This window comes from Euleptes europaea, chromosome 4, assembly GCF_029931775.1.
Source record: "Euleptes europaea isolate rEulEur1 chromosome 4, rEulEur1.hap1, whole genome shotgun sequence".
Classification (NCBI taxonomy): Eukaryota; Metazoa; Chordata; class Lepidosauria; order Squamata; family Sphaerodactylidae; genus Euleptes; species Euleptes europaea.
In genome coordinates, this window is record NC_079315.1 from 12,882,483 (window position 1) to 12,895,866 (window position 13,384).

The 13,384-nt window shown below is 45.9% G+C and overlaps 1 protein-coding gene across 1 annotated transcript in view; it reads left to right on the forward strand.

Annotated features, from left to right (window-relative positions):
• The window catches only part of CLCN1 (chloride voltage-gated channel 1), an 85,802-nt gene that overhangs the window by 40,829 nt on the left and 31,589 nt on the right, over window positions 1-13,384 (forward strand). The window contains exons 7-9 of the mRNA XM_056848584.1: window positions 3,247-3,325; window positions 5,434-5,559; window positions 11,134-11,218. Coding sequence (XP_056704562.1) covers window positions 3,247-3,325; window positions 5,434-5,559; window positions 11,134-11,218 — 290 coding nt within the window. The remainder of the gene's footprint in view (window positions 1-3,246; window positions 3,326-5,433; window positions 5,560-11,133; window positions 11,219-13,384) is intronic.

Genomic DNA, 13,384 nt, shown 5'->3' on the forward strand with positions numbered 1-13,384 from the left:
CGGATAAATAATGGGTCATCAGCCTGGAGTCAAGCACAAAGCTTCCTCTTTCCAAAGGAAATGAGCAGTGGGATACAGGCCAGAGGTGACATAAAGGGCCTTGAGGCCTCAAAACCAATCCCCATCTTCATTAGCATTGCCAACTCTGAGTTGGGAAATTCTTGGAGATTTTGGGGTGGAGCCTGGGGAGTTTGGAAAGGGACCTCAGCGGCGTCTAATGCCTTAGAGCAGAAATTTGCTCTAAGAGAACGGATCTTTAGTTTGGACAGCAGCTGTGATTAGGGTTGCCAACCTCCAGGTAGTAGTAGGAGGCAGCACGAGGCTCGAACACTTAACACTAATAATAAATAAAAACTTGTAATAAATATTGAATTTTTACCGTTAAGGAGGCTTAAGCCCTGCGAGGCATTCTCACGTGTGGATTAACACGCAACCATTGCTGATATCTCGTTGCTTTTTGTTGCTTCATTTGAATTAACAGTAAAAATTCAATATTTATTACAAGTTTTTATTTATTATTAGTGTTAAGTGTTCGAGCCTCGTGCTGCCTCCTACTACAGTCTATACTTATTCAGCACAGGTTACTTAAATGTTTCCTGAACCTCCAGGTAGTAGCTGGAGATCTCCTGCTATTACAACTGATCTCCAGCCGATAGAGATCAGTTCCCCTGGAGAAAATGGCTGCTTGGGCAATCGGACTCTACGGCATTGAAGTCCCTCCTCTCCCCAAGCTCTGTTCTCTTCAAGCTCTGCCCCAAAAACCTCCCACCGGTGGCGAAGAGGGACCTGGCAACCCTAGCTATAATTCTGGGAGATCTCCAGGCCACACCAGGAGGTTGGCAACCCTAATCTTCATCTATCTTCCCACCCCAATTCAGGAATAATATCTTTGGGAAACGTTATTTCAGAATGCAAAGAATCCACATAGATTTGGCAGGTTATTAAATTATGTGGGCTGAATCCTACCAGCTTTCCCACTGTATCTTGCCTGATTTCTCTCTTCTCCATACTCCACCCCCCCCCCCCAACACGGTGTTGTCTACGCAGGTTCCACAGTTCCTAACATAGACTTTTCACTGGTCAAATGGGGCCTTCCCTTCCTCTTTTGTCAGCAGAAAAGTTGCTAGGCTCCTGTCCTGCATTTCTAGCTTCTAAAATATAGCATCTGTCCCAAAATAATAGATTATTGAAGTAAAACATGTATAGATTTTTAGTTCTTTATATGCACAAAGGGTTTTAAAAATGTGGGAGCTTTCTGATACATCATGCCACATTTGATTTCGGATTGGGATATAGCTATGGGAGGAATTAACCTCTGGATTTTTCTGAACACCTCGTCTGGCTCTAATTTCCCTGCAGCCTTCTTTAAATAAACAACAGGAAAACTGCTGCATAGTTAGTATGCCATGTCTCTGTATAGCTAGTATGCAATGTCACCATAGAAGAAGAAGGGTTGGTTTTTATATGCCGGCTTTCTCTACCACTTAAGGAAGAATCAAACCGGCTTACAATCACCTTCCCTTCCCCTCCCCACAAAAGACACCCTGTGAGGTAGGTGGGGCTGAGAGAGCGCTAAGAGAGCTGTGGCTAGCCCAAGGTCACCCAGCTGGCTTCATGTGGAGGAATGGGGAATCAAACCCGGTTCTCCAGATCAGAGTCCGCCGCTCTTAACCACTGCACCACGCTGGCTCCCCATACAAAATTTCCACCAAGACATCACTTCCCTATAGGACCCTGTGGGTAATCTTCAGGTAGTTTGTGCGACAAAGTTGATCTTGTGCAGATTGCTGTGTGGACCTATCCCACAAGGTTTGTGCAAGTGGAAACTTCCTGGCAGACACCTGCATGAAGCTATTTACACAGTCATTGGATTATCACACATGATTAGTCTACAGAAAAGATTTGTGCTATTTCCTACACTTCTATGCTGGGATTTTAGCATGTTGTTCCCATACCATTTGCTGTACCTCTTAATTTTTCAGTTCTTAACTATGGATTTTTTCCCCATGCTTGAAAATCAATCATGTGGATACGATGGAGAATTCTGTAAGCATAAGGCTATGTTATCTGCCCCCCGGGTAAATGCTGTTTGGAAGTGTTGGTTTTTTCCCTTCTTTCCCCACAGCATCATAGTCCATTTGTGTGCCTTCTGGGGTTTCAAATCTACTGTTCTGCAAAGTTTTGGGAAATATCATAGTAAAGTTTGCAAGGTTGCCATGTGGGTGGGAAATTTCATTGGGGGGCTTTTAAAAAACCTGTTATTGAATATTTTGATATTGATAGAATGATATAACAATCTGTGTAATGGGTTCTATAAATTCCTAAATTTCATTTTTTTAAATGTAAGCGTCTAGCCCTTTCTGTTGCAGAGATATGAAAGGAAAGGCATATCTCTACAGCATAAGGGGCTCGAGACTTACTTTTTTAAAACATGAAAGCTGAGAATTTTGAGAACCTATTGCACATATTGTTATAAAGCTATATTGATATAAAATCAATAATGGCTGATTTTTTAAAATGGAAAAAGCCTCAATGGACTGGGGAAGAGGATATGACTGGGGAAGGGGAACTGGGGGGAAACCTGCCACGCGGAAGCCCTGTTGCTGTATCGGAAGCTGCACCAGGAAAGGAGAAATTCACACAAGCTTGTTCCCGTGAGGAAGCCACCTAAGATTTTTTACGCATGGCTGTTTCATTTGCTGTCACCCCTCTGACAACTTCAAGTCTTTGTGTTGATTATGCATGCCGGTTCCGACCGTCAGAGGTCGCCTCGCTCTCCCCCTGCATTTCCCTGCGTTTCCCTGCGTTTTGAAATTTGAGATAAAACAAATCTCTGAAAACATGGCCAAAATGTGGGGGGACGCGGGGGTGGGTGGGTGAGGCGACCTCTGATGGTCGGAAATGGCATGAATAATCCAAACAAAGACCCTAAGGGGGGGGTGACCACGAGGGAAACACCCATGCATAAAAGGCCTCTGATATAAATCTGTTTTGGGACAAAATCTCCTCCAGGAGCTTGTGTGAAAGGGAGGAAGGAAACTCCTGGCATAGAAAGTATTTTTGAGATTAGCCAGTTCAGGTGTGGAGTCCATATCCATTCATCATTGAGTGCCTCCAGCTTCCAGTTCTATCACTTATTTTTCTTTCTTCCTGTTTTCCATGTCTTGTTTTTGTGTCCTTCTCTCTCTCTCCCCCTTCTGCTCTTCCTCTCTGTCTTTCTCTCTCTCGTGTCTCTTCCCCCAGTAGCAGCCATATTATTACACAGATGTCCTGACCGTGGGATGTGCCGTCGGGGTTGGCTGTTGCTTCGGGACTCCCCTCGGAGGCAAGTGGCGGCTGACTTCCGTCTGACTTTTGCTTAGAAGCGTCGTGTCCTCCCTTCTTCCCCACCCACATAGGCGTAGCATCCATAGCTCATGGGAATGCCCTCCACTATTTAAACTTACAGCATACACCACCAATCACAGCTGGCCTCAGCCGCCATATTGTGCCACAGTGAACAGCGTTGCCAAATCTTCAGGTACTGGAATAAATCTATGCTGAAATGTGAGTAATTAACAAACAAACAACAGCCCAATGGCTCAATGTCATAAATATAAATTTCTCACTCATGCCTGCGTGACGTGGGGATTGCCTTGGAACCCTCTGGTCTTTTTCTATATGATGGATTATGCAGGCTGATGAAGCTTTTGCGAAACGTATTTCAGTTATCCGGAGTGCACGTCTCAAGCCTAGGATCTTCAAGCCTAGGATTTCAAGCCTAAGAGGATTTTCAAGACACTGAAGTTCAGCTCAGTGTTCCTCGTGTCATTATCAGCTGAGTTCCCCGGACACAGCTTAGTTAATTTGTGGACTTTACAGCGGACTGTTTCTTGTTGCTCTGCTTCGTATTTCTTGTTCTTCTGCTGGCTAATTCTTATGTGTGGCACTTACACAGTATTTTTGTATCACAGAATTTTTGTCTACTTTATTTTTGTCAGTAGTATATTGTATTTATGACATTGAGCCATCGTGCTGTTGTTTGTTTGTTAATCCTCCAGGTACTAGCTGGAGATCTCCTTCTATTAACAAGCAATCTCCAGCCGATAGAGATCAGTTCACCTGGAGAAAATGGCCGCTTTGTCAATTGGACTCTATGCCATTGAAGTCCCTCCCCTCCTCAAACCCTGCCCTCCTCAGGCTCCGCCCCAAAAACCTCCCGTTGGTGGTGAACAGGGACCTGGCAACCCTGACAGTGGACAGATCAGGCAGCTATCAAACCGGAAACGAAGGGGCACGTGTTATTCTATTTATTTGCTTCATTTACACTCCGCCTTTCTCCCAAGAAGGATTCAAAGCAGCTTACATTGTTCTCCTCTCACATGAACATACATGAAGCTGCCTTCGACTGAATCTGACCCTTGGTCCATCAAAGTCAGTCTTGTCTACTCAGACCGGCAGCAGCTCTCCAGGGTCTCAGGTGGAGGCCTTTCACATCACCTACTTGCCTAGTCCTTGAACTGGAGATGCTGGGGATTGAACCTGGGACCTTCTGCATTCCAAGCAGATGCTCTACAGCTGAACCATGCCCCTCCCTCCCTTTTATCCTCACAACTACCCTGTGAGGTAGGTTAGGCCGAGGCCGAGTGACTGGCTTGTGTGCAATTATGGAGCTTCCCTTGCAACGTACAGCTGCAGAGGTGTGCGTTCTGAGTTCATGCAGGGCATCAGTGAGCATTGTCTAGCATTGTAGGTGAAATGAATGTGCACGGTGTCCAGAACACTCTGCCACGCACCAGAGTGGGCAGACTGGTCACTGTGGAAAGGTTCCCACAAGAAAGAAAGCGTGACAAATAATAAATAAATTTTGATTCGCGGCTAGCATGCCAGATGAAACAGGTAAAACAGAAACGGACCATACAGAGTAGATGTTTACAACCAAGGCCAACAAAATTAGGAATCACCCAATTTTACATTTCCACAGATTAAGGAAGCACGTTAAGGTGACGTTGCTTCATTGCTACTGCACAGTATTTTGCAACCTGGGTGGTGATTGGTGAGCTATTTCCCAGCAGAAACCGTTTGGTCCATTCACCCTCATCACCAGCTCCCATTTCCCTAATCAAAGGGTCAATAATATTGAAGGGGCCTGACTTGTAGAGGGGGCATCTAAAAAATACATGCTCAGAAAGCTTGACAGCGAATGGGTCCTGAGATATAGTATAAGTTGGGTTCTTATGAGCTGTTAAGAACTCCCATTGTTACCTCATATCTGCCCTGCAGGGGAGCGTTCTTTTGGGGTGGAAAAGAAACTATTTCTTTAAAACCTGCCTTTTCTAAACACCATTTACATGTGCTGTGTGGAGGTGAAGTCTTGGTGGAATGCAAGGTGTTTGGGGTAGGGAGGGATAGTCTGGTATCACCCATGTACGAGAACATCTCTTTCCCCTCTAGGTGTCCTCTTCAGCATCGAAGTGACTTCCACCTACTTTGCAGTCCGGAACTACTGGCGGGGGTTCTTCGCGGCCACGTTCAGTGCCTTTGTTTTCCGAGTTTTTGCTGTCTGGAACAAAGACGCAGGTAGGATGAGGTCTCTTCTCAGCCTCTGCTGCAACTATCGCCCCTCCTGCACTGAGGATTCCTTTGTACAGGAAGGCAGAGTCCTATGTTGTGATGCAGAGACAAAAAAAATGCGATCTTGGGGTGCATCAACAGAGGCATAGCATCCAAATCGCAAGATGTCATAGCTCCGCTGTACACTGCATTGGTCAGTCCGCACCTGGAGCATTGTGTGCAGTTCTGGAGGCCTCGCTTCAAAAAGGGCGTGGGCAGAATCGAGCGGGTGCAGAGGAGAGCGACGAGGATGATCAGGGGTCTGGAGACCACCAAGCCCTATGAGGAAAGGCGGAGGGAGTTGGGAATGTTTAGTCTGGAGAAGAGGAGGTCAAGGGGAAACATGATTACTCTCTTGAAGTATTTGAAGGGCCGTCGCTTAGAGGAGGGCAGGGAGCTGTTCCTGTTGGCAGCAGACGATAGGACTCGCAATATTGGGTTTAAATTGAGGGTAGAAAGGTACTGGCTGGATATTAGGAGGAAAATTTTTACTGTAAGAGTTGTTCAACAGTGGAATTGGCTACCTAGGGAGGTGGTGAGCTCCCCCTCACTGGCAGTCTTTAAGCAGAGGCTGGACAAGCACTTGTCAGGGATGCTCTAGGCTGATCCTGCATTGAGCAGGGGGTTGGACTAGATGGCCTGTATGTGCCCCTTCCAATTCTATGATTCTATGATGATCGCCTTTGATTGTCGTGAGTGACACCACTCCCTATTGTTCCAGCCCCTTGCAGGGATGCTCGAACACTCGCCGGTTTGGCTCATATACTGGTTGCCGCTGGCTAACGGGGAGCCAGTTTTTCAGTGGGCTGTTTACCTGTGCATCAGCCATTTTGTGGCTGTTCGGCAAGCCGCTTCACCACATTCCTCCCTAAAAGCGCAGCACAAGCCGCCTTCCATATGTGCATGTTCTTGCGCAACTGAGCTGAGTTTCATTTCCCTTCTTGCTGTACAGCTGATCTGCTTGGTAGGCGAATGTTTAAACAGACACTTCAGTCACTAACACACCATATAAATCAATCAGAAATGTTGTGTTTATTTTTTAAAAACTACTGTTTGGTGTTTATCTGTCAGGAGCAGGCCATGAGGATGGTATGCGGTAGTGCGATTGTGCTGCTTCCAGGTGCTGGTGTGCTATTCTGTCCAAGGCCAATCTATGCCCCGTGTTTAGTCATCATAGATTCCCATACTGTGGGAATCGTCAAGTACTCCTTCCTGCCTCTTGGGGGGGGGGGTTTGCCTGGGTAACCGGTTATCTCCTTTTGCTCTTCCATATATGCTATGTACCTTGCCTTTGACCCTTACTAGTGTCCTTTTGAACATGGCTTCTGAAAACCTGTCGATTTACTAGTCCTTTTGAATATGGCTTCTGAAACCTGTTGATTCTACCCAATAAAACTGCTTTTGTGGATTGGTTGTCTGCTGAAGTCTGTTTAAGGGGCCCCCAGGACTAGAGCTTACATTATCTCAGTAGTCTTTAGATATTAATGGCTGCCCATCTGTTTGGATTGGCAGCGTTTTTGTATATGCGCAGTTTTGGGGAAATGAAACGAAACAATGCAAACTTGTTCAGTAGGGATTTGAGCCATTCACTGCCAAACCGAGCAGACCTGGTGAGCGACACCGTCAAACAAGGCAAACCCAATTGCTGAACACGCTCAGTGTGAAATTTCACAGCTTCCCTAGTCCCTTGTGGTGCAGTCCTGTGCAGAGTTACTCTAGCCTAAGCCCGTTTATTCTATCAGGTTTAGACTGGAGCATATCGGCATAGAATCGCACAGTTAGCCACCTGCATAGCAGATGAGAGCGCTCTTCAAGAGGCTTTCATTCAGGAGGTTCTCGCTTTCCAAGGTGAATGGGAAGCCTGCACAGTCTAGAATGTTCACATTATAAATGCCTGTGTAGCAATACGCCCCTGCTGACCCGTGAGCGCCATTCTGCTTTGGGTCCTCTGAGAAGTCGAGCCGCTGAGCGGCTGTCCCTGGTCTCTGCCTGGCCCACGTCCACCTGACTGCTGGAGCATTTCTTTGCTTCTCTCTGGGTATCTACGCTGCCACCAGCTGGTCATTTTGAGTATCTCCTGCTAAGGGGGCCAGCTGTGCTAGCACTCTGTTCACATAGCCACTGGTAAGCTTCCTCTAATGTCCACATCTCATGCTCACTCCGATTAGTTACCACAGGGATGGCTTACTGCATTAGCATGCTCCGGGGATCTAGCTTTCTAGTGGCCAATCATTTCCCTCCCCCCACCGGTAGAGTTTTCAGTAATGTGTTTGAGTGGGGCTTAACAAAGTTACGGGGAATAAACCTCCAGCATTCAGAGTAGTAAAGAATTTGTTAAAAAGAAAATGTCCATACGTATCCTCTGCACAGCAGTGGATCAAGCAAAGATACAAAGAAAACATGCATACATGCAATCCTCTCTTCCTCCTCTAGACATATCCTGTCTGCTGTGATTCTATGGTCGTTTACGCATGGGAGTTTTACCTGGGATTCGATGCTCACTCGACCCACATTTTTCCGTCGCAAATCTAAAATTTGCTATGTACCAGCAAGGTTACCGAGCCCAAATCCAGAATCATCTCCCCACCCATTGAAAACACTGCTTTGTAATTGGCTGTAGTGCTTACTGTGAGTTAAATGTCCATCTCCCCTCTCCCCCCGGCAGAAACCCAAGTGCCATTTTACAAAACAATTTCAAAAAACGGTGCTCTTTAAAAGGAACCGGGGGGTAGGGAGAAACCCAAGCGTCGTTTTAAAACCTTTTCTTATGTGAATGTCTGCTCAGAAAGAACTCTCGGAGGAGGCAAAATCAGGAAGCATTTGTGTCCCTGCCCCTTTAAATGCTGCTTTGTAATTGACTGTAGTGCTTACTGTGAGGAAAATGTCCAGCTCCCCTCTCCCCCTGGCGGAAACCCATGTGCAGTTTTACAAAACAATTTAAAAACCAGTGCTCTTTAAAAGGAACCTTGTGTGTGGGGAGAAACCAAAGCGTCGTTTTAAAACCTTTTTTTATGTCAATGTCTGCTCAGAAAGAACTCTTGGAGGAGACAAAAATCAGGAAGCATTTGTGTCCCTGCCCCTTTAAACACTGCTTTGTAATTGGCTGTAGTGCTTACTGTGAGAAAAAACATCACACCCCCAACTCCCCTGTGGCGTGCTTTGGCTTATGCATGGAGATTCCACCCAGGCTGATCTCAGATGAGATTGAAGAATCAGGATTTCACAGCAGCGGGAAGACCCAGGATTTGTGAGGCCTGGCCGCGAGGTCATCTCTAATGGACAGAAAAGTCATGCATAACTCAAAGGAACAACCAAGTCAGACCGGGGGCGAACTTGTGTGCAGTACCCATGCATAAACAACCTAGGAAAGGATATTTACTCATAAAGTTACAGCATCCTGTCAGTCATCCGTTAGACAGATAATGTTCAAACTGCACAATCCCAGAACTTCAATTATGTAGGGATCTTTTTCCGCTGAAGGGCACAACTAGTGACTACAGGTCTACAATGAGAAGCTGCCTTGGTTCTTGTAGGTTATCCGGGCTGGGTGACCGTGGTCTTGGTATTTTCTCTCCTGATGTTTCACCAGCAGCTGTGGCAGGCATCTTCAGAGGAGTAACACTGAAGGACACTGAAGATGCCTGCCACAGCTGCTGGCGGAATGTCAGGAAAGAAAACACCAAGACCACGATCACACAGCCCGGATAACCTATAAGAACCAATGAACCCTGACCGTGAAAGCCTTCGACAATATTTAGAAGCTGCCTTGTACCGAATTGGGCCAGTAGTTTCTACTCTGACCGACAGTAGCTTTCCAGGGTCTCAGGTAGAGGTCTTTCACGTCACCTGCTATCTGATCCTTTCAACTGGAGATGCCAGGGAGTGAAGCAGGGGCTTTCCGCGTGCAAAGAAGAAGAAGAGTTGGTTTTTATAGCCCAGTTTTCTCTACCTTTTTAAGGAGACGCAAACCGGTTGACAATTGCCTTCCCTTCCTCTCCCCCACAACAGACGCCTTGTGAGGTAGGTGGGGCCGAGAGAGCGCTAAGAGAACTGTGACTAGCCCAAAGTCACCCAGCTGGCTTCATGTGGAGGAGTGGGGTATCAAACCCGGCTCACCAGATTAGAGTCCTCTGCTCGTAACCAGTATCCACGCTGGCTCTCTGTCTTTATAAGATGGCACGTTTTGCAGCTGAGAACAATCAGTACATACTGTCTCTTATAAAGGTGCTCACCTAATTTAGTTCATCATACCAAGCTTGGTACAAATATTTTAGAGGTTGTGTCTCGGTTCTGATCTGTAAATGTAACGCTTGGAGTTACTGAACTCCAATATACATGTCGGGTCACTCCCGACAGACGTTTGGTATATATGCCTGATGACGGCTGTTTTGTACTGACAGATGGCTTGAAGCAAATAAATTGAACTGAACTGAAGTGAACCGAACTTCGGTGTTTACCGTGCTTCTGTATTACGTATAAATAGCAAGAAGGAAAGAATTTCAAAGGCAATTTAAGCCCCTGTGTGAAAATGCTATTAGACATTTCCTCGCCTGAAGAGAAAAGTTAAAATGATCCCTCGTTCCTCTGGACCAGAGTTCTCTCTTTCTCTTTTTAAAATGGAAATGGGAGGCAGAAACAAGATAACCCCCCAGAATGTGTTGTCTGAACAAACTGCTTCAGAGATCAGGTCGGCCCCCCCGGGGGCTACCCATTCAAGCAACCCAAGCTTTTATCTTGGTGCGTGGTTCTCCAGGGCCGAGCTGTTCCTTTTCCTGCCAACATATTTTCCTGGGCTTTGAATCTGGTACTAAAGTTCCTGGACAGGCATTGTAAGGGAAATTGTTAAAATGTTAATTAATTCTTGCCAATTAATTCATAATAATGACCTGAGACCAGTGGGAGATCAGGAAACATCCATTGAGGGAGTGCATTGTTAGAGAAGGAATCTAGAGACCACACAGCTTGCTAAATTGAATATCTATCTATCCATCTATCCATCTATCATCTATCCATCTATCCATCTATCCATCTATCCATCTATCCATCTATCTATCTATCCATCTATCATCTATCATCTATCATCTATCATCTATCATCTTCAATCCATCTATCCATCTATCATCTATCATCTATCTATCTATCTATCTATCTATCTATCTATCTATCTATCTATCTATCTATCTATCATCTTCAATCAGCAGCATGATTTCACATCTTAAGCATCCTGACTTAGTAATAGGATAGTTAAGATGTAAAATCACACTGCTGATGACAGACAGATAGATTAGAGTCCGCCGCTCACTTGGAGGAGTGGGGATCAAACTCGATTCTCCAGATTAGAGTCTGCCGCTCTTAACCACTACTACACGCTGGCTGTCTATAAAATGGCACTTTTTGCAGGTGAGAAAATCGGTACATACAATCTTCCGCTGTCTCTTATAAAGGTGGATCCCGTCGTCTGTTGTTCCCATTTCAAATCCTCTCGTGCTCTCTTTCTCTCCGCTAACAATCCCTCCTGTCCTTTTTTCTCCCCTTACACAGTCACCATCACAGCCTTGTTCCGAACCAACTTTCGGATGGATTTCCCTTTCGACCTGCAGGAGCTGCCCGCCTTTGCCGTCATCGGGTAAGCCCAAGGGGATGTGACTCAGTTGCCGGGTAGAAATGATGAGAGGCGAGCCCTGGGGAGACAACTCTGTATGAAACGGAGCGGGAGCTCTCCGGAGGCTGCCGGGAGGCGATCCAGCCACAATCCCGACGCTTCGAGCTATCTTATAATGACTCCGTTCGGGAATGCACAGAATGCTTGATTCATGAGCAATCCTGCTAGTATGCTGCCCCAGGGGGGACCAGATGCAAAATGCTCTTGTATTTTGAATGTTTGAAGGAGGGGGTTTCTGCAGAGGTGTCTCGTTGCAACTCTGCATGGCAAAATACACCTGTAGAGCCAGCGCGGTGTGGTGGTTAAGAGTGGTGGTTTGGAGCGGTGGACTCAGATCTGGAGAACCGGGTTCGATTCCCCCACGCCTCCATGAGCGGTGGGGGCTCATCTGGTGAACTGGATTGGTTTCCCCGCCCCTCCACATGAAGCCAGCTGGGTGACCTTGGGCTAGTCACAGCTCCGTTAGAGCTCTCTCAGCCCCACCTACCTCACAGGGGTCTGTTGTGGGGAGGGAAAGGGAAGGTGATTGTCAGCCGGTTTGATTCTCCCTTAAGTGGTAGAGAAAGTTGGCATATAAGAGACCAACTCCTCTTCTTCTGTCCCAAATTCTGTCTTAATATGTGCCGATTCGGGGCTGAGGACCTGAGATGTCCTCCTTAGCATTTGGTCATCTCTAGGCAGAGGTGCATAGTCTGTGGATTTCTTTTTCGCCCGCCTTTCTTTTCTTGTGGAGTACAGTGAAGGACTCCTGGTTAGGAATTAGAGGGGCTGTCCATGATGTAGGAATACAGGAATGCAGGTTAACTGTATCGGATTTTCCCTCTACAAACCAGGATCCTAAAGTGTAATCTAGGCTTAAAATCCTGGGGTTTCTTTTGTGGGCATCTAATTCTGCTTAACCTGGACCCCTGTATTTGTATGACAAAAATAACTGGGTCTAGTTTCTAACAAGGGTTCTCTTTGTAGGGTTGCCAGGTCCCGCTTCGCCACCAATGGGAGATTTTTGGGGTTTGGGGAGGGGAGGGACTTCAATGCCATACAGTCCAATGGCCAAAGCAGCCATTTTCTCCAGGGGAACTGATCCCTATCGGCTGGAGATCAGTTGTAATGCAGGAGATCTCCAGCTAGCACCTGGAGGTTGGTGACCCTATCTCTTTGTGAGAAGGGAAGGGGGAAGCAGGGCATGTGTTCGAATACAGTAACAGCCAGGCTCACGTTGGTTCAAAGTGGTGTCTCAACTCAGCCATGGTGTCTCTACCGGTCCAAGTGTTGGGGTTTATGGAAATGGAAATTGTGTTTGGAAACATACGTTTGTTAAAAACTGTCATGTCATATCTTTTTTTATCAAGACTGCCCAAAACATCACAATATTCTGAGCAAGCTTTTGTGTTCCCCAGAATTCCTTAATCTGGTGGGACGTTCTGTAAGAATACAGGGAAGGAGGGAAGGGGGAGGAAATTATGTTTTCATCATCTGCAGTTCGAAGAGGCTTGAAACGGAATTCAGGATTCTTCTGCGGACCATTGTGGTTACAGACAGCCTTTATAAATTTATTTCATGCTCTCCAGCTCAGAAATGCACAATTATCTTTCTTTTGTACTTTCACGTACAAAGAATTCAGCATTGTACGCTGCCTTCCATTCTTCTGGGAGATACAGCGAACGAGCTCTTCTTGAGGCTGGCGTGTTAAATAAAATTACAAAACTGTTGTAATGAGATTGCCAGAATGAGGGGAATGTAAAATTGAGCTACTTTGATAGAGCAAAATAGGTAAGAAATTATAATTCATTATATGGAAGTGTTCTTTTTTAAAGATGTGAATGTGAAAATGTTATATCACTTGGTTAAGAAAGGCAATTAATGTCACTTACGGTGCTATCCTTAGCAGGGGTATATTCTTTTAAGTCTTTTGAGGTCAAGGGGATGTAGAAGGGTATATCTCTGTTCAGGACTGCAATAGTCAAAAAGGGCAAGAGTCCAGTAGCACCTTAAAGACTAACAAAAATATTTTCTGGTAGGGTATGAGCTTTCGTGAGCCACAGCTCACTTCTTCAGATACAGCTAGAATGTGAATCCATCGGTCTTTAAGTAGAGGAACAGTATGTAAATGTGAATAGCAGGCTTGATGGG